Here is a 20935-nt window from a genome sequence, read left to right as displayed (position 1 = left end):
CCACTTTTTGAAACACAAACAATTTTCTTTCGATTTATCTTTCTACAAGTGCAACTCGTATCGAAATTGAACGTGCGTCTTTCTCTGAACTGAAGGTGGCGGTGTTGAGCCAAAGCGCTCTCGGAAGACCCGAAGCGTTCACAGCGGTAAACCAAAAATATACTGGTCTGCACAGAGCAGGGAACTCACCGTCCATACTTCACTAGGAAAAAGTCAGAAGTTGTTTTGCACAATATCTCTCTTTTTCCACAAAGCTCTCTCTCTCTCTCTCGACTACACGCAATGTCAAATGTTTTCTCTGCACAACATAAGATATCACTTAGGGAAACATATTTTGACGTCATATTTGTAAATGCATAATTCTAAATGGATGTTGATTGGTTGCTATGAGTGTTATTAGGAACGTTTTAGTCACGTGACAAGAAAAATACTATCAATCGAAAAAACTGCCAACTGATGAACAAAAAGGCCCCTGGCCCCATCATTCTCCAACAGCCTTGGATAATGCAAGACATGCGATGTGAAATGTAAAATGTAATAAATTCTACATAAAAGTGAATGAGCTATGGGGATGACCATTAATTATGTTTGTTTTCTGTCAGATTGACTAATTCTCAACTGTTTTATACATCATTGAATTGTCTGAATCATGTGTATGCATTCCAGACATTTTCAACATGCATGATAATATAATTACCAATGTTATGTACAAATGGATCATGGTTGGGGATTATTTTCTACACCAGTTCAAAAAGCGAATAATAATGCAAAAAAAATAAGCACGTGAGAATACATTTCTCAACAAGAAAATTTAAACATTCTCAACAATCTAGCTATATGTTGTTTTTTTGTAGGCTATGTACAAAATTTGCACTCCCGTTTTAAAATGTCCCGGCAATTTGAAAGCATTCCGTTTAACGTTACAGTTTCAACGCCAATTGATATACCGGGATAACACAAAAATGGTTTTGGGAGGTTCTCCCAAGGGAACCTATTTCGATGATTTGTGTCTTAGCAGCGCCCCCATCAGGTAAGAAAAAGAAACGCATGTTCAATGTCGAGACCAGCTACCTCCTGTGAGGGTATATCCTCGTCATCCAGAAAGGATGCCAAGTTTTGAAACACAAACAGTTTTCTTTCGATTAATCTTTTTACAACTGCAACTCGTATCGAAATTGAACACGCGTCTTTCTCTGAACTGAAGGCGGCGGTGTTGAGCCGAGGCGCTCTCGGAAGACCCGAAACGTTCACAGCAGTACACTAACAATATACTGGTCTGCACAGAGAAGGGAACTCACCGTCCATGCTTCACTAGGAAAAAGTCGAAAGTTGTTTTGCACAATATCTTCTTTCTTTTTTTTCAACAAAGCTGCTCTCTCGCTCTCTCTCGACTACACGCAATGTCAAATGTTTTCTCTGCACAACACAAGATATCTATTAGGAAACAATTTGTGACGTCATCATTGGAAATTCATCATTCTAAATAAGGGGTCAGCAACCTTTTCAACATGCAGTGCCAGTTTGACATTTTCTCGTTAATGAGTGTGCCTTAAGAAACACAACATTAAAAATTAAGCTGAATTATGACACAGCGACCAAAAACATTTCAAGAAGACCTGGAATTGTACTATTTCCATATAGTCCACAATCATGCATCAACATTTTAAATGTTTTTTGGGTTGTTATATTTGCAACATGGGCTTACAAATTATAATTACATATCAGAAACATTCAAAAACATATTTGCACTGTGAGAAATGTAAAAACCGAGAATATATGAGAATGTTGGAACTATCCACATCAATATCTTTAAGACATGTACAGCTTTGAAAAACCATGTGAAGGCAATGCATACAGGCCACTTGCAACAATATTTTAATTATTTTCTTCTTTATTACTCACAACATAGGTTTAAAAACTATTAATTGATCCCATTTCAGAACACTGCTTTCTGTAACTGATTTAAACATATTTGCACTGGGAGGAAATGCCCAAAACAGAATAAAGTGCAAAAATGGAAGCAATGATTATGCTGCCGCATTGTGCTGTGAATCTTTTTTTTTAATAATAATAATTGTAATATAAAAATTTTTTAAGTGTGCCAATGATTATGCTGCCCCGTGCCAGTGGTTTTAGTCACGTGACATGAAAAATACCCTCAACAGTAAAAAGCTGCCAACTTATAAACAAAAAGGCCCCTGGCCCCATGATTCTCCCACAGTCGTGGATCAATATTATTTATTTTCATTTCATTTTTATTTGTGTTGTTGAGCTCCGCCACTTTAAAGCGACCTTAAGTCAGAAAGGTGCTATATAAAATAAACGTATTATTATTATTATTATTATTATTATTATTATTATTATTATTATTATTATTATGATCAAGGTTTCCCATTCATTCATTCACAAGGGGGATTCTTTTCTACACCAGTTCAAAAAGCAAATAATACAAAAAAATAAGGATATGTTTGTTGTGACAAAAATGTTTGTCAACACGAATATCATCACGGAGTGAGGATGTCTCCCAACTGTCTCTGATGGAGTGAGTGAATGTGTTCTGTAATATACATTTTGAATATCCAACGAAGTCTTGGAGACATTGGGAAGTTTGTAATAAAATGCAGTAACGGGAAATCACTTGTAGGGGGACTGTATTGTAATAACACATATGAAAACAGAATAATCCTCTCTAGGCAATACGGTTCTTATCCTTGCTTTAATAAAAAACAAACAAAACCACATTAGGATCCCTATCCGGGCCGCTAACCGGCTTACCAAAAGGTATATTGCAGACAAGCTTCCACCCTCCTGTCTTTCCTCTGCAGCAACACCAATTTGTTATACATCTGAATAACATACATCTGTTAATTTGTATCCAACTGGCAAAGGCATACGGTCAGGGACAATCAAACAGAAGGGGCTCTATCTATCTATCTATCCTGGATGCATTATCCGTCTATTATATCTACTTATGGGTGGCTCACTTATTCGCCACTAGATGGAGCCGGAGGGCAGGTATGGTAATCCTCTCCTTCCATGAACAATTCTAAATTATTCAATTAATTCCCCACCATCCACTACGAATAGTTATTGCTGTTAAACCACAGTATTGGTTAACAGCTGTGATTAAACCCCTTATTTGACTAGTACACAGAGATGTAGTTCACGGTTGCACCAAAGGCACTATTTCGTGGACTCAAATGTCAAATTGGGGCAGATACCTGGACTACGGCGTCTGTGGGGAGACAAAAAGTAACCATGCAGGCTATTGGCAGTGCTGTGACGGGGCGGAGTGAGTGCTTGAGCAAAATACAAAAATCAAGTGTTCGACATCTCTATGGTTTCGGGTCACGATTAGTTTGCATTAAAGGACTGACTGGATAGTGGAAGGGTCGAATATAGTTTGAGATTGTTTTTTTGGAAAGAACCCCGTGCAATCACAAAAACCACCGAGGTACGTGTGTCAAACCCGGCAAAAAGAAATACTGTCCTATTATGATTTTGGAGTTGTATGAGTGCTTATGCTAAATGCAAGCTGCAGATAAGACCAGCCTGAGTTCACAGCGTTTTAACTCCAACACAATCCTGTGAATGTATGTATTGCTTTTTCTGGTTGATTATAGCTGTCCTGCACCGTAACACTTTAACATGTTGACCTCGCTTGCAGCCCTTCTTCGCTTTCATTTACGATAAACAACAATTTATAGGTTGTGTCTCTACTCTCTGCTCTCTACCAAAGGTTTTGGTTCGGAACATTACAGGTTGAAGGTCAGGAAGTGTAGGCTTACAATTGCAGAATGAAATGTATCCTTCAACGATGAAAAGAACGGCATGTCCCGTCTGTATTCTCCCTCTCTGATTCTTTGTATTTGAAACCCACCAATTTCGAGTTATATCATTCAGAGCTTGACATATCTACGACTTAGATTTATCCTACTTTAATCAGCTCTTCATCAGTGGCCCATACACCCTGTAGTGTGTATATATATATATATATATATATATATATATATATATATATATATATATATATATATATATATATATTATTATACATATTATTTGTGATTGGGCCTGAGTAAAGTTCTATTTGCATTGCAGTTGTGTCGTTTATATGTTTGCATGAAATAATAACGGCAAGACAAAAAATTAATGACATTAAAAAATAGTATTTAAAACTGTCATCATGTAATTGTCATTCAATATGCATTTTATAACCGTCGGAACTGCATGTGTTTCAGCTTGGATCCAGCTTTTCCCTCATTTAGGAATAGAGTTCCCTGTCGAGTCAAGATGGCTGAAACTGAGGGGAAGTTCGACTTCGCTATTGACCGGGGTGGCACCTTCACCGATGTGTTCGCCAGGCTTCCAGATGGTAGCGAGCGGGTCCTCAAACTTCTGTCTCGGGACCCCCAGAACTACAAGGACGCTCCCACAGAGGGGATTCGCAGAGTATTGGAGGAGGTGAGCTGAGCAAGAAGCTGTACTAAGTATGTGTGTGTGAGTAGTGGAAATGGCTTTGGTTGGGCCCTCTTGGCAGTGATGCCTGTTTGTCAGAGCCGTGAATAAACTGTAAACCAATAGAGGATACAAGGACATACGCATGGCATGTGAAGGTGTGTGTGTGTGTGTGTGTGTGTGTGTGTGTGTGTGTGTCTCTGTCTGTCTATTGAATCTTTTAAAATGTGCTTGCATGCTTAAACCTGAATGCATATATTTGATAATTGTCACTTCCCAATTTGACTGTTGCCATACTTTTTAATGTTTTTCTTGTTGCTGTTTTGGTGTCTGTTTGGACAGGAAACTGGCAAGCTTTTCCCACGGGAGCAGCCGGTGGACACCTCTCTGATTGGCTGGATCAGAATGGGCACCACAGTGGCGACCAATGCGCTGCTAGAAAGAGAAGGAGAAAGGACCGCCCTCCTGGTCACGAAGGGCTTTAAGGATCTGCTGCACATCGGCACACAGGCCAGGCCCAAGCTTTTTGATCTGGTTAGCAGTAACTGGTTTTATTTCTCTCTTAGTCAAGTCTTCAGAAGGAAGCTCTCAAGCAATCCATACACATCATCATCAATTGCTACAGACTTTTTATCAGTACTGATAAATATGGTTATGCCACTGTGTTGTTAGGAAACACGACACTGTGTTGAAACTCTTTTGACAGTCAATCATTCACCTCATAATCTTATGATTTATTATGAAAATCACTTCCATGGTACACCATCACAGATAATTAATGGATAGGTAACTACCGATCTGGGACAGGGCCAATGACTATCAGCAGCAAATTGTGTAATAAAGTAATGTTAAGATTGCATAACATACGTTGCCAAAAAACAATACTTAGTTATTTCCCTTTTTTATTATCCCTTAGTAATGTAGTACTATGAGCTTAGCATTGGGGCTGACAATTATTTAGGTTTACATACTGACTCAAACCAAAGGAATGCAGGGATGGACTGTTTTCTAAGTAGGCATACTGGTGTGGTCCAATAGCTAATGTGTTGAAGAGTGCTGCTGGAGTTTGCTCCCGAGACCGGTTTTCCATTAGTGGATTCTGTGCTCACTTATAAATCCTGGTCTCAGCTGTTAATATCTGTAAATTATATATTGTCTATGCAGCTAAAGCTGACCCCCTGTGCGAAACATGTACAAATTACTCTGAACTCCCCCAAAGCCATCCTGACCCTATCATTTCAGCTCTTATCTAATCTTAAAAGGGTTGAATGTTATACTTTTCTACGTTTGTCAGAGCAAAAGATACCGTCCACTATACAGAGGTTAAAAACATAGTTGTTTTTTTACAAGACAACTTTAAAGAAATATCCATCCTTAATCTATTCTTAGAATACCCGCTAACACTTTTCTGGTCATGTATGGATGTACTTTTAAGCCGCATTTCCTAAAACTTAAACAGCGCTTAACGTTCTCAGGGGGATGTGAATGTATGCATACAAACAGTGCGGGGCGCTTTAAACCTGTGTTTTAAACATGACACCACAGGAAATGTCCATGCCTGACGTGCTCTACGAGGAGGTCATCGAGGTCGACGAGAGAGTCGTCCTCACACAGGAGGGCTGCCAGCTCCCTAGGAAAGACCCAAAACGTACCGTCAAAGGTATGTCATAGGTACCTGTGCTTAGCTTGCTCTGACCGGAAGACATTTATACTAGAGCCCAAACTATTTATTTGTTGGCCAATTTTAGCCAATGTGTAAAGGCCAATATTGCCTATCATAGATATATCGATTTTGCCGTATGTGTTTAGAGATATAAAAGGAATGTTGTCAATTTATTAACACAATCACCGCTTTATAAATCCTCTAAAACCTCTAAACAGAGCACATCCGTAAAAGCACTCCCAACACTAACAGTTTTACATCATGTTCTTTGTGAAGATTAAAGGTTGATATATCCATCTTTTGAATATCGGACGATATATTGATATTGGTATCAGCATCGGCCCCTAAAATCCAGTATCGGTCGGGCTCTATTTTATGCCTTAGTGGGTGGCGCTCACTGTGTTCTCTGTGGTGTGTTCTCTTCAGGCAGCACAGGGGATTCTCTGGAGGTGTGGAAAGAGCTGGATCTGAAGAGCGTTGAAAAGGACTTGAAGGGAGTTGTGTCTCGTGGTATCACCAGCCTGGCCGTCCTCCTGTTGCACTCGTATACGTCAGTATGACTTGTATCTAACTTAAACTTTTCAATGTATATAAACAATGAAAAATGTACTTTCTTCCCGGCGTCTGACTCCTGGGCGCTGTATCTCACTCTCTAATCCGGTCACTTTCTCTTACACACAATGTTTGACATGCACACCTTTAAACTTTTCTCTTATCTACCTTAGAGTCTTATCGATTGTTATTTTGCCAGCGGCTCATTTTATGAGCAATATATTTTCCTTATCATGCTACTGAGTTACTTGAATAACTGTTTCACTCCCGGCATATCCCTTGCATTCACACTGGTATTTGAATGTTTTTGTCAATATCTTTTGCTGTAGCATAGAATTGTTGAGTGCTGTGTTGAGCTGTGTGTTGAATGGTGAACTGTTTCTCATCGTATAGTTCACAGGCAGGATGAGGCTCATGGAAAAATACCTGAACAAAAATACAGTCTGTTCCTTCTCTTAGATTCCTGACCATTGTCATTATCATTACCCTGCTGCGTTTGCTCTCAAATAGCACATTCACCTTTCACCTGTTTCACAATGTTTTAAGAAGCTTCAAAGCATGAAGGAGATGTGTCATTGAAAGTTTTTCTTGGGGAAAGGCGTCAGCTTACCATTGAGATTTGGCTACATTATATAGAGTGAAAAGGTTGGGCATTTATAGATAATGGGAAAAGGTGGATGGGGGCAGTGGGAAAGATGAAAGGTACGCCCCCCTATGGGACACAGGCCATGTACGTCAACACGGTTACATAAGAATCACATGATGGACATGCATGCACACGTCTCTCTGAACTTTCTTTCTTTCTTTACCCCTGTCCTCCCTCCCTCCCCCCCCACTCTCTCCTCCCCCTCCCTCCCACTCTCCCCCCCCCCCCCCCCCCCCCCCCCCCCCCTCCCTCTCTCCCCCACCAGATGGTCGGCCCATGAGAAGGCGGTGGGGGCGTTGGCGCGGCGCCTGGGCTTCTCCCAGGTGTCCCTGTCCAGCGAGGTCATGCCCATGGTGCGGGCCGTGCCCCGGGGATACACCGTGTGTGCCGACGCCTACCTCACGCCCAAGATCCGCCAGTACCTCAAGGGCTTCACCTCGGGCTTCGAGGGCGGCCTGAAGGTCAGCAGGAGCTCTGCTTGTTGACCAGTCTGTGTCTGTGTGTGTGTGTATTTGTGTTTGTGCGTGTGCGGGAGAAATGTCAAACAATGATTGGTTCATGCTTACACCTGACATTGCCTGCCCTTCTGCTACAATGACCCTGCAAATCAAAAGTTTGTTTTCCTTGTATGTCACGCGTGTGCACTAAGAAGAACCTAAACTATTTACAAATATTGCTGGGAAATATGTACATCATTTTGATCCAAATTGCATTTCAGCATTTTCAAACTTTAAGCTTCACACAAGTTAACCTTTGACCCCCCCCCTCCCCCCGGCAGGACGTGGATGTGCTGTTCATGCAGTCCGACGGGGGCCTGACCCCCATGGAGCAGTTCTGTGGCTCGAGGGCCGTGCTGTCGGGCCCCGCGGGGGGCGTGGTGGGGTACGCCATCACCTCGTACAGCCAGACGGAGCAGACGGCCGTCATCGGCTTCGACATGGGAGGTGGGTAGCACGCATAACGCTAGCATGTTGCTAATGTTAGCGAAAAAACATTCTGTAACGCTTCACAGGAAGCATTGATCTGAAAGTGTGAAACCTAAAGGTGTCCGTGCCACATAAAAAAATACAGATTGTGCGGTCGTATATTTGATACGATTTGTGTACAAAAAAAAGGTGCATAAAAAAAGGGACATATTCATATTCACATGTTCAAACAATTATTGAAAGACGCTGTTATTGTGCAACCACATTTGACGTTCCATTTTTCTTTGCTTGTTCTATACATTATTTGACTATGTGAACAAAGTGAATATGTCAACACACCTTGTCGTGACCCAGGTTCTGTTACAAATCATCCCCTCTCTCTTTCATCCCACTTTCTTCTCTATCCTTGTTGTCTCAAAAGCAAAAGCACATTTTAAAAAAAAACATCAACCAAATCCAAACATGAAAAAGCCAACTATAAAGTGTAATTCCTTCTCTCTTCTATCTGACTTTCATCTCCTACCTCACCATCGTACTCATGATATCAAACAAGTCAAATGAGCAGTCATGCGGCGCATTAAGACCAGGCAGAGCCAGGTCCGCCCCACCCCAGTATAAACCCCCTTCATGGTGGCCCTGTCACACCAAAATTGTACCGGGGGCGAAAATTGTACCGCCTACGTAATCTGCGTTGAAAATTCCAAACCTGCCTGGCAACAGACGATCGCGTCGAACGTTGACGTAGGAAGGTTCATGAACATCATTGAGCGTCACAAGACGAAATAACATTAAACAGACAACACTTATTTTACAAATGACATTTATATTAGGGTTGCTAACTTTATATTTGTATTGTATTTAATTGTTTAATCGCATTTAGCTAGTAAACTGAGTGTATTAACACAAGCTAGCTAGACTATGATACACTTTAAACACTCTGTTTACTAGCTGAATGCATGTGGTTTACTAGATAAATTCACGTGGTTTACTAGCTAAATTCAGGGGGTTTATACTGGGGCAGAGCCAGGTCCGCCCTGCCCCAGTATTAACCCCCTTCATGGTGGCCCCCCATCCAGGCACGTCCACGGACGTGAGTCGCTACGCGGGGCAGTACGAGCACGTGTTCGAGGCCACTACGGCGGGCGTGACGCTGCAGGCGCCCCAGCTGGACATCAACACGGTGGCGGCCGGTGGTGGATCCCGCCTCTTCTTCAGGTCAGCCGCTGGACGCCGGGGCGAGGTGCTCTGACACGGGGCCCACCCCTGTCCTGAGGAGCACGTCCTTAGGGCGTCATATCCCGTCGCAGGCGTTTCCGTTTGTGGTGATGTAGTAATATAGTGATCGTTTTTCTTTTTTTTTTAATAGTTGTGGAGGGATTCTGAAATTTACAATTATGTTGATGTAATTCACGCACATTGGATGCATGTTTAATTGCAAGATACCAACGGGTGAGAGAAAGAAAGAAGGAATGTACTACCTCAAGATTTAAACGGCTTTATTGGCATGGGAAATGAAAAGTTAAAACAATGTTAAAATACAAAAATGAAATTCTATCTCTAAGATATTAAAATAATCTCCCTCTCTCAGGTCGGGGATGTTTGTGGTGGGGCCAGAGTCCGCAGGGGCCCATCCTGGGCCCTCCTGCTACAGAAAGGGTAACCTTTGACCTTTTATCTCACTTTCCCTGGTTCTTCATTCACCCTCGTCTCCCTCCCTCCCTCCCTCCCTCCCTCCCTCCCTGTTCAGCTCTTGTTTCCGTTTTAGATCAGTCAAGCTTTCACAGTCGTACATATTCTTCTGCTTGGCAGAAGTCCCGACTAAAATCAGTACATCATGCATCCATCGTTGTCCACAAATTTGTTTGATTTGTTGTGTTGCATCCTTTATATTATCCTTCACGCTTAAAGGTTATGAAAGTATCTCTTGTTGACCTTAATACCTTTTTTATACAAAATGAACGTGGTGCATTATTATTCTGAAGAAGCTGGCTCTTGCATCATCTATCGTTTCACTGTCTGTTTGCCTTCCATTTTATTGCAGAGTTGTACAGTAAAACACAGACTGAACTATTAATGTAACCAGTACCGGGAAAAGCTGGGACAGCTCCCAGTTACCTGTACTGGGATAGCTTTTACCAGTACAGCTAACGTTAATAGTTTCTAAAGAGTCTAAATGTCCTCTTGTGTTTCTCCCAGGCGGTCCTTTAACCGTGACGGACGCTAATCTGGTGCTGGGCCGTCTGATGCCAAGCTTCTTCCCCCGGATCTTCGGCCCAGGGGAGGATCAGCCCCTGTCCCTGGAGGAGTCCCTCAAGCACTTCCGCAGCCTGGCCAAGGACATCAACAACTTCCTGTCTTCCAGCCAATCACAGGTGTCCTAGCTTTTTCTTTGTTTCCTCCACATAGAATTTTCTGCCCTTGTGTACTAGTCACATAATAATCCACAGATAGTCCATATAGGGAATATTTCTCTATAAACTGTTTTATTCTGACCCCCCCCCCCCCCCCCCACTAAAACGATAAAGATATATAACTGAAGCTACAACTCTAACCACTAGAGACTGCTAGTGAGAACACTTCCAAAGTAAAGGTTTAAATAAACGTGTTTATGCATTATTACTTGATATGTCATTTATTTAATGACCAAATGTCTTGTAATGTAATGTTTGATAATATCCCATTACAGTCCAATGGAAGTGAGAGCGGCAAAAGAAAGTGTCCAGATAGCAAGTCTGTGATGACAGTGGAGGAGGTTGCCATGGGTTTCATCCGAGTGGCTAATGAGGCGATGTGCCGGCCAATCAGAGCCCTGACGCAGGTAGCGTGGCCGTTTTTTTTATATGCTTTATAGTCGAGAAAATGTTCATTGAGATTGTCGAATTAAAAATGTAAGTTTGTATATTGAAGCCTGTGTCTTTGCTTTCATTTTGAGTGTATTTATTCGCATGATAAAATGACTTTGACTGAATGACATCTGACTGTCCCATTACAGGCCAAAGGTCACGACACATCCCAACATGTCCTGGCTTGTTTCGGAGGTGCGGGCGGTCAGCACGCATGCGCCATCGCCAGAGCCCTCGGCATGAAGTCAGTCTTCATACACAAGTAAGGCCCGAGGCATGTTTGTGTATGTGTGTGTGGAAACTGTTATATAAAAGAGACAGTTTCCTGGGGAAAGAAATGACTAAACGATTAAAAAGTAATGACACTCAAAACCAAACTTCAAGCACTCAAAGACTGTTGTCTGATTCCATTCATCAATAAACACAAAGCCTGTATTTTTGTCCACAGAATAAACCTGAACTGAAGTACAATACAATGAATTGGGTGTTTTACACATATAAACAAACCATTTTCTCTGTATTCTTTAGTTCGGGAGTATTCTGTGCAGAAAATCAGCGGCCACGTTTTCATTTCTGGGATATCGTTTACCCTGTACAAATCTTAACACTCCAAATCGAATGGCTCCCCAAAGCGAGGTCTACCATGTCTCTGATTCCCCCCCCCCCCGTGTGTCCCAGGTATAGCGGGGTGCTCTCTGCCTACGGCCTGGCCCTGGCCGACGTGGTGGAGGAGGTGCAGGAGCCTAGCTCGCTGCAGTACAGCCAGGCCTCCTACAAGGAGCTGGACCGCAGGGTGGATGAACTCACCCGGCGCTGCAGAGACACGCTCGGCGCACGGAGCTTCAGCAGGTCAGCCCCCACGTGGTTTATAGTAAACACCCGCATGGGCCCGTATACGTGAGGTGAAGTGATGGGTACGTTACGCATGACGGAGGTCAAAACAAACATTAAGCCGCAGGTTGTGGGAGAATGCAATGCATTGATTTACAGTTTTAATACTACCTTTATCCTTATATTTCATTAAGCCCATAGGGGAAATTGGACCTGCAAGATTAGATAAATATAAGATTAGATAAAAAAGGAGAGATTTATAAAAAAAATGTGAAAAATATCAAACACAAAAGCAAATTAAGGCAATTCAATTGTGAAATATCTCTGAAATGTATGTATTTATTGTGACGTGAATTGTATTTATTTTGTATTTCTCTATGGTTTTGACAGTAGATTTACACTCCCATAGTCTTGAGTTGAAAGGGCCGTTCTCTCCTCCTCTGCAGCGATCAGATCAACATGGAGGTGTTCCTCCACCTGCGCTACCAGGGCACCGACTGCGCACTCATGGTGTCCGCTGACGGTTACCCTGGCAACGCCCAGTCCTGTCGCTCTGGAGACTTCCGCAGCGGGTTCACCAAGCGGTAATTTAGTTAGTTTATATGTTGTTTACTGTTTTGAGTAATTTGTGTTTTGTGAGCCAAACTATTTAAATATCCGAGATGAATAAAGACAATGGACTCATGGTGAGGGTGGGGGAAGGGAATCGAACGCTGTACCTTTCGGCTGGGAATCAACACTTTCGCCACAACACTATCTTTCACTTCTTTCACTTTTCATAATGTGACTAAACCATCGCACCTGGTCTCTCTCTCTCTGTTTTTCTTCTCTGTCTCTGCCTCTCTCTGCAGCTATCTGAAGGAGTTTGGCTTCACCATCCCAGACCGAGCAATCATGGTCGACGACATCAGAGTGAGGGGTTCTGGGAAATCAGGCATCCAATCGGTCGTCAAGGCAAAGACGGGCGACGGAAAGGCGAAGCCCGTCACGGTACATGAACACACACACAAAACGTTCATTCACAAAAATATATGCATTCACAAATATGAGTAAATGACATCCATTATTGATGAATAAAACAAGAAAAATGTCAACATATTAGGAAAGATAATCAGGAGGATATTTCAAGACAAAAAAAGTCAGAACACAGCTGTATTAACCATAGTACCTTGATAAATAGATGTATTTCCTATGCATTTACTATTACTATTCACTTAGCAAAACATGTGTTTTTGTGTCCAATCAGACGGCCAAGTGCTACTTTGAGGGCGGTTACCTGGACACCAGCGTGTATCTGTGGGAGGAGCTACCGTGCAGCCACACTATCCAGGGACCAGCCATCATCATTGACAAGAACAGGTAGTTTCTTGTCAATGACGTCACCATGGTTCGACTGGGAGCCATCGGGGACGGCTGTCTCTGTCAGGGCCTTGAGTCAACAAGGTTTCAAAATCACTGAAAATAATGGGGGATATGTGATAGCTAATGTGTTGTGTAATATGTTTGTAGCATAGTTATTCATTATTGTGTGGGTGTATGTGTGTGTGTGTGTTTGCGTTCCAGCACCATCCTGGTGGAGCCCTGCTGCGAGGCCCAGCTGACCGAGGGGGGGGATGTGTGTGTAACGGTGGGCTCGGACCCCCACTGTGCCCTGGGAACCGAACTGAACACGGTGCAGCTCTCTATCTTCTCCCATCGCTTCATGAGCATCGCTGGTGAGCAAGGGAAGGAGAATAGTCTTAATGCCCAACCAAAAGGTTCTGGGTTTCAATCCCACTCTCCATAGTCTACATGTAGTCCTCCTTGAGCAATAGAACCTAACCCCTTACCTGCTCATTAACACCATGTATTCAAGATTCAAAGATTCAATGGTTTTTATTTGTCCCATACTCATACAGGGTGTGCAGCGAAATGTTTGTGTGACACACTCTGTATTTCTGTGCTTAAAATATAAATCAAATACAATAGAATCTCGAATTCGCTGTAAGTTGCTCTGGATAAAAAATGGCTGCCAAGTGACCGAATAGTGTGGAGGCAGAATAAAAAAGCGACTATCTCGTCGCTGAATCTCCTCCCGTGACGAGCGCTCCGTGTCCGCAGAGCAAATGGGCCGGGTCCTGCAGAGGACCTCCATCTCCACCAACATCAAGGAGCGCCTGGACTTCTCCTGCGCCGTGTTCGGGCCCGACGGGGGGCTGGTGTCCAACGCCCCCCACATCCCCGTGCACCTGGGGGCCATGCAGGAGACGGTGCAGTACCAGGTGGGCTGGCTGTGTGTGTGTGTGTGTGTGCGTGCGTGCGTGCGGGCGTGCGTGCGCATGCACACGTGTGTGTGTGTGTGCGCATGCTCACATGTGTGTGTGTGTGTGCATGCTCACATGTGTGTGTGTGTGTGTCCCACTGTGTACCTCCAAGCTAAGAATGTGTGTATCCACAGTATGGGAAGATACTCTTGATAAAATAAAAAGAACGATTGGAGTAGATATGATTCCATATCGCGTGTTACGTGTCCTTGTATTACCCTGAAACCCAGAAAAACAACGTCTCTCTGGATCCACAGATCCGAGCGCTTGGGGACAACCTTAAAGAAGGAGATGTGATCCTGAGTAACAACCCCTGTGCCGGGGGCAGCCATCTTCCCGACCTCACCGTCATCACCCCAGTCAGTACCTCGCTCCACCACATGTTTATTTGTTCTCTCTGTCGGTTGTTCCTTTGTTTGGCTGCCATTTTTTTTTTTTTTCATTTTCATCCACTTATTTCCCTCCCTTTTTTGCTCTACTCCACCCCAGGTGTTTTGGAGAGGTGTGAGCGGGCCGGTGTTCTTTGTGGCCAGCAGGGGGCACCACGCCGACATCGGCGGCATCACCCCAGGCTCCATGCCCCCCAACTCCACCTCCCTCCAGCAGGAAGGAGCCGTCTTCACCTCCTTCAAACTGGTCACCGGGGGAGTCTTCCAAGAGGAGGGTGAGGGAGAGAGTGAGAGCGGGGGAGAGAGATAGTGAAGTGACTAGAAGAAGAAAAACATTTTAGGGGGATTCTGTTGTTCATGAAATTACATCATGAAATTAGTAATAATAATAAAAAAGTTATAAAAAAAAAGTTAAAGTAAAAAGTGTTAGGTTACTCAAAGTTATACTTTGGGCAGAACATGGGGTAGCAAGGTTGAAAAAACACAGGAAAAGTTAATTTCATTGGTGGAGTTCCAGGAAATTCTGGCATTTATCAGGAATGTCTCGATAACGCACCACATTCCAACAAACAGATACAGGACCAAAACATGGATTCTTGATACTCTTTTGCGTGCTCTTCCTTTATTTCCATCCTGTTTTTGTGTTTTTTTTCCCACCAGCCGTGACGGAAGCGCTCATGGCTCCAGCCAAGTACCCAGACTGCTCTGGGACACGTAATCTCCATGACAACCTGTCGGATCTGCGTGCACAGGTGGCGGCCAATCAGAGAGGCAGCCAGCTGGTGGCCGAGTTGATTGACGGCTACGGGCTGGCGGTGGTCCAGGCCTACATGGGCTACATCCAGGTAGGGTGATCGGCTACAGTCCCAGGAACACACACACACACACACACACACACACACACACACACACACACACACACACACACACACACACACACACACACACACACACACACACACACCACACACCACACACCACACACCATACAGTACACAGCTCTTACAGTATCAGTAGCAATATTGCCATGTTAAAGAACTTGTAAATGACTTACTAAGTCGAGGAATAGATCAGGGTTGCAGAATAATGTTTGCTCTGTACATTGGTCAAATCACCAAAAATTCACTTCAAAATTTAAACGGAAGTACGTGCCATAGAACACACACAAGACACACAAGACAGCTGTATATGTGTGCCCATTGTATTTACCTACACAAAAGTAATTTGAACTAATGTGCCTGTGTGTGTGTGTGCAGAGTAACGCTGAGCTGGCGGTCAGAGACATGCTGAAGGAGTTTGCGCTGAAGAGGCGGCAGCAGACGGGCCGCCTGGAGGTGGAGGCGGAGGACTTCATGGACGACGGGACGCCCATCAGGCTGCGGGTCCAGATCAACGAGGAGGAGGTGACTGAGGGCTGCAGAGGGTTTAGCCTCTGCCTAGGGATATGTTCTACTATCCATGGTTCTACGTTCTTTGGTCTCTTCGGGGCCAGAAAGATGGCTTGATATCATGCTGTAGCTCCCTGGGGAAAATGAAGAAATTTAGAGTTATAACATTTAAAGAATGTTTGGGGCAAATTTGCCTTCTATGATGAATATAATTATAAGATTATAACTTGGATATGATATCATCCTTAGGTAGATATAGCCTGGCTAACGCCAGACCTCATCTCAATCTACATTGAGATGAGGTCTGGGAACCACACATTCATTTTCTCATATTTGAGGCGTGGTTTTACGATTGCCCGGAGCCATTTATTGGGCGCTACGAATGTCTATCATATGAGTCTGTACGTAGCTCATAGCCAATCGTATCAGTTATACCAGAAGACTATGTAGAGTGACAGAAATTCGATGAGGAAGAAGACGACGGGTGTGTCGAATAGACGTCGTCATCGTCTTGCCGTCCCTCCCCGTTCTGTGATTGGTTCCCTATCGCAGGCGAAATTCGGATCCATGGAATCCAGGCTGCCTAGCAGCGCGAGATGAAATTGCGGGTAAAGCAGCGTGGGTATACCCAGGCTAGGGTAGATATGTACTGAACCGGAATTTGAATTGTAATGCCTGATTTCATAAATCCTTCTATATCCTTTATCCCCGATGGTATTCCAGACGTACCGCTGATGTTGACTTTAGTGCTAAATCTCCATGGTCTACTTTAAATGTTTCACCCTCAACCTTGTTTATGAACTGCTCCCCCCCACCTGCAGGGCAGCGCCGTGTTTGACTTCACGGGCACCGGGACCGAGGTGTGGGGGAACTGCAATGCCCCTCGCGCCATCACCCTCTCTGCCCTCATCTACTGCCTGCGGTGCATGGTGGGCCAGGACATCCCCCTCAATCAGGTATGCCCGTCTCATCTTCGTCTTCCTCTTCATCTTCATTTCTCCCCCTTTGTCCCGCCTCTTCATCTTCTAACTCTTCATCTTTCCACCTCTTCGTCCTCATCCTTCTCCTCCTACTCTTCATCATCTTCTTACTCTTCGTCTTTCCTCCTCCTTCTCCTGCTCTTCATCATCCTCCGCCTCCTCCTCCTCCTTCTTCTTTGTCATCTTCATCCTCCTCCTCCATATTCACCTCAGCTCTTCTGGACTTTATTCTTTTATTTCCCCAGAGTTGGCGATGCTTTGAAAATAATTGGCAAGAGCCTCTGAGTGAGCATAACCTAGCTTCGTTCAACGTGTCGGTTATTATATCGTCTTTCGAGTCCTTCTGCTTTGACTGTTCCATTGCGGGGAGAATTACATGTTTTTAAACAAGGATAGAAATAATTGGGAGCCCTTTTGAGATTCCAGTCCTCCCATTAATGTTGTCTGTTAAAAGAAACTCTTTGTGTAGTGACTGCTACATTGGTGTTCACTGTTTAAGCAGCCTCTTGTGCTGTTTGCTTGCTGACATTTTCGACAAGATGTAGGAGTCATCAAACGGTAGTCAAAATGTAAAATAATCTAGTTTGAATCGTGCACTAATGGAGTGTGTGTGTGTGTGTGTGTGTGTGTGTGTGTGTGTGTGTGTGTGTGTGTGTGTGTGTGTGTGTGTGTGTGTGTGTGTGTGTGTGTGTGTGTGTGTGTGTGTGTACAAGATCAAAGGATTAGAACAAAGGCTGTAGGAACATATTTCAGAGACAGTTCAACTGTATCCTCCTCCTCCTCTTCCTCCTCCTCCCCGGCTGCAGGGCTGCCTGACGCCCATCAGTGTGGTCATCCCGCCCGGGTCCATCCTTCAGCCTTCCCAGAATGCAGCTGTGGTGGGGGGGAACGTCCTAACGTCGCAGCGAGTCGTCGACGTCATCTTCCGAGCGTTCGAGGTCTGCGCCGCCTCGCAGGTGAGCGCCATGGCACCGCCCGGATTGACCTGTGTGTGTGTGTGTGTGTGTGTGTGTGTGTGTGTGTGTGTGTGTGTGTGTGTGTGTGTGTGTGTGTGTGTGTGTGTGTGTGTGTGTGTGTGTGTGTGTGTGTGTGTGTGTTATTTAGGATGGATCCCTCTCACACCCCTACTATAATGCCCCGTCCACACAAAGCCGATTTTTTGGTGAAACCGCATAAGTGTTGTGCGTTTCGGCCGACCATCCAGACGGAGCCGGCGAATCCGGTGCCCGAAACCGCACATTCCTGAAACCACCGTCCCTCGGAGGTGGTTTCAAATCTATCCGGACCTTTGCGGTTTCTTGTTAGGATTCGGGTGGACGCGTGAAACGCAAACGATGACATGTCATTCATTTTTTATTTATTATTTTATTTGTATTATTTTTGTAGCTTTAAATAAAGCCCCTTGATAAATCACTAACTTTACATTAAAAAGTATTTCTGCTCAATTTAAAAGGTTGAATCTCCTCGTGACTGAATGTTTGTATACAGCGCGCAGGCTTGATGCGCGCAGGTTTGATGCGCGCAGGTTTGATGCGCTCCACTTTTTTCCGCTTCAGCTCTATGTGGACGGGGCCTAAGTCTGTCCTCGCTCTGTCTCCATCAAGGGCTGCATGAACAACATATCTTTCGGCAACGAGACGAGTGGTTACTACGAGACGGTTGCCGGGGGCTCAGGGGCGGGGCCCAGCTGGCATGGGCGGAGCGGGGTCCACAGTCACATGACCAACACAAGGATAACCGACCCGGAGATTCTGGAGAAGAGGTGGGCCGGCGATGTCCCTTCATTTGTAAAAATGTTCTGTTGGGAAAGAAAAAGTTGTTTTTTTTCATATCCATTTAGAAAATTTATATATATATATATATATATATATATATATATATATATATATACACATGTCTGTTCTGTTTAGTTCAACCTGTAAAATTTATAAATTTATGGCATTTCAATTTGTAAACCATAGAAATTAAATTCATATCATCGTACTTATTGGAAGTCGCTTTGGATAAAAGCGTCTGCTAAATGTCAAAATGTAATATCCCCCAACATATTTTTTTAAATTCCAAACATTATATCCCCATTTTTTCCAACCATGTTGTCCCCGCCTGCTCCTGTCCCCAGGTACCCGGTGGTGTTGGAGCAGTTCTCCCTGCGCTCCGGTTCGGGCGGAGCAGGGAAGTACAGCGGTGGGGAGGGGGTGATCCGCAAGCTGCTCTTCAGGGAGAAGGTGGTGCTGTCGGTGCTGACAGAGAGACGCTCCACCCGGCCGTATGGGATCATGGGTAACCTATCTCCTAGCTCCACCAAAACTTGTTTGAGGACCGCGGTCCTACCACCTTAATTCTGTAGGGTATGTCACATCTCCATATTCTGAGCCACCTCCTTCAAAAACTGCTGGAACTGGCGGTGATCCAGGCCACAAGCCTGAATCAATCGCCATATAATGACCAGATGACCGTTGTCATTATATCATCCAGTTCCAGAACCATTTCACACAGGGCTTCTTGGTGGCGAATGCAATGATAGGTTATCAGAGGTGTGTGACAGAACTTTTTCAAATTAATTTGAAGCTGCCGCGGGCCACATACAATTGGGTGGCGGGCCGGATTCGGCCCGCGGGCCTTGTGTTTGACACCTCTGACCTAGATTATGCTATATTTACGTGGTTACACGAACACTTGCTTTACCAGCTAGCTCATAACCTAGCTAACTAAATACTAGCTAGGTGTGTTTTCTACACACCAACAGTTCTTTTTCCAGCTTATTTGCCTTATTTGTAGTGAATCCTGTATGTGTGTGTTGTGGTTGCGATCCAGGGGGGAAGGGCGCGGCTTCTGGGCTGAACCAGCTCCACAGAGCCGACGGCAGAGTGCTCAACCTTGGGGCCAAAACGTCCGTGGCCCTAGAGCCCGGGGTGAGTCTTCAATCATGACGATATCGAGAAGTCTCCGGTTATTTTCCTAAAAAAGGTCCACACAGTGAACGGAGGCTGAAAGAAAGTGTTCCTAATTTTGACACATTTTAAATCAAATATATCTTCACTTTAATGGTTACAAAAGTTTTGTCAGAGTGTAACTCCACTTATCCGGTACGGCACACAGTGTACTGTTCTTGAAGGACTTATCCACTGAGGCCTTGGATTTACCTTAACTCTGTCTCCCCCTACAGGACATGTTCTGCCTATACACGCCTGGAGGAGGGGGATATGGGGAGGAGGAGGAGGGGGAAGACGGCGCAAAGTCTGAGAGCAAGCGCAGACGCTTGAACAAAACCTTCCCTGAGAGAGGCAGTGTGTTCGAGTATCGCATGGCCCAGGAAGGCGTGTGAAAAGGATGTTTGGATGCTTTTATTCCATGGATGGGAAGATGAAAAGAAAAAGTTAATAGAACCATCATTCCAACCAATGTTCATGTAGAAGTCAGCTACCTCTTACATTTTCCACCACTATTAGAAGAAGAATAGGAATTGTTGTCCACGGTTAAAGATTAGTGCGTTTGCAGTTTTACAGATCTTTGGAGTTCATGTAATACCACCAATTTGCATTGCATTGACTTAAATAAGTAAGGTGGGATTTGTCAGTACGAACTGGAAATACTTGAAATCTGACTTGTTGGGCCAGCTCGATGTAGCAATGATGTTTCATGTCTGTTCTGCAAGATAAGCCTAGTTCTGATATGAGTATTTAAAGGAATTCCACATTCAACATTTACTTAAATCTATCCTGTTGTAAAAGCTGTACACATAACGGTTGATGTTTAGATTTTACAGACTTATTCATAACCCAGAGTATATTTTATAACCAAACAAATAAAACCCACTTCAAATTAGTGACTTTTTTTTCTTTTCTAGTTATGGAAATGAACAGATTCCCTTTTAGATTCATTAGATGATTCATTATGACTTTTAAAATAAAAGAGCAGCAGAAATGTGACATTATATTGGCAATTAGAGGGTTTGT

General features: G+C 44.0%; 1 protein-coding gene across 1 annotated transcript; it reads left to right on the top strand.

Annotated features, from left to right (window-relative positions):
• The first annotated feature begins 3312 nt into the window (after nucleotides 1-3312).
• oplah (5-oxoprolinase, ATP-hydrolysing) lies at nucleotides 3313-20785 on the top strand. Its single transcript, XM_079755227.1, has 28 exons — nucleotides 3313-3454; nucleotides 4242-4464; nucleotides 4801-4992; nucleotides 6004-6118; nucleotides 6548-6671; nucleotides 7585-7780; nucleotides 8098-8263; nucleotides 9322-9460; nucleotides 9834-9901; nucleotides 10442-10617; nucleotides 10932-11063; nucleotides 11238-11350; nucleotides 11767-11937; nucleotides 12366-12503; nucleotides 12771-12909; nucleotides 13166-13278; nucleotides 13483-13634; nucleotides 14020-14180; nucleotides 14480-14581; nucleotides 14712-14886; nucleotides 15272-15456; nucleotides 15868-16014; nucleotides 16821-16955; nucleotides 17786-17935; nucleotides 18584-18741; nucleotides 19099-19259; nucleotides 19794-19891; nucleotides 20146-20785. Exons 2-28 carry the CDS (start codon nucleotides 4294-4296, stop codon nucleotides 20302-20304), a joined length of 3936 nt encoding a protein of 1311 aa, XP_079611353.1. The 5' UTR covers nucleotides 3313-3454; nucleotides 4242-4293; the 3' UTR covers nucleotides 20305-20785.
• Nucleotides 20786-20935: the final 150 nt, after the last annotated feature.

The sequence above is a fragment of the Pollachius pollachius genome, assembly GCF_949987615.1.
Source record: "Pollachius pollachius genome assembly, chromosome: 17".
Lineage (NCBI taxonomy): Eukaryota > Metazoa > Chordata > Actinopteri > Gadiformes > Gadidae > Pollachius > Pollachius pollachius.
The sequence above is the reverse complement of the archived record's forward strand: the minus strand, read 5'-3'. Positions and strand labels throughout refer to the sequence as shown.

Bases quoted from the DNA above. Each gene is read 5' to 3' on its own strand.
- oplah (XM_079755227.1), top strand. From the start codon at position 4,294: ATGGCTGAAACTGAGGGGAAGTTCGACTTCGCTATTGACCGGGGTGGC. The intron at 4,993-6,003 runs GTTAGCAGTAAC...ATGACACCACAG, and splicing joins GGCCCAAGCTTTTTGATCTG to GAAATGTCCATGCCTGACGT. The intron at 14,887-15,271 runs GTGAGGGAGAGA...TTTTCCCACCAG, and splicing joins GGGAGTCTTCCAAGAGGAGG to CCGTGACGGAAGCGCTCATG.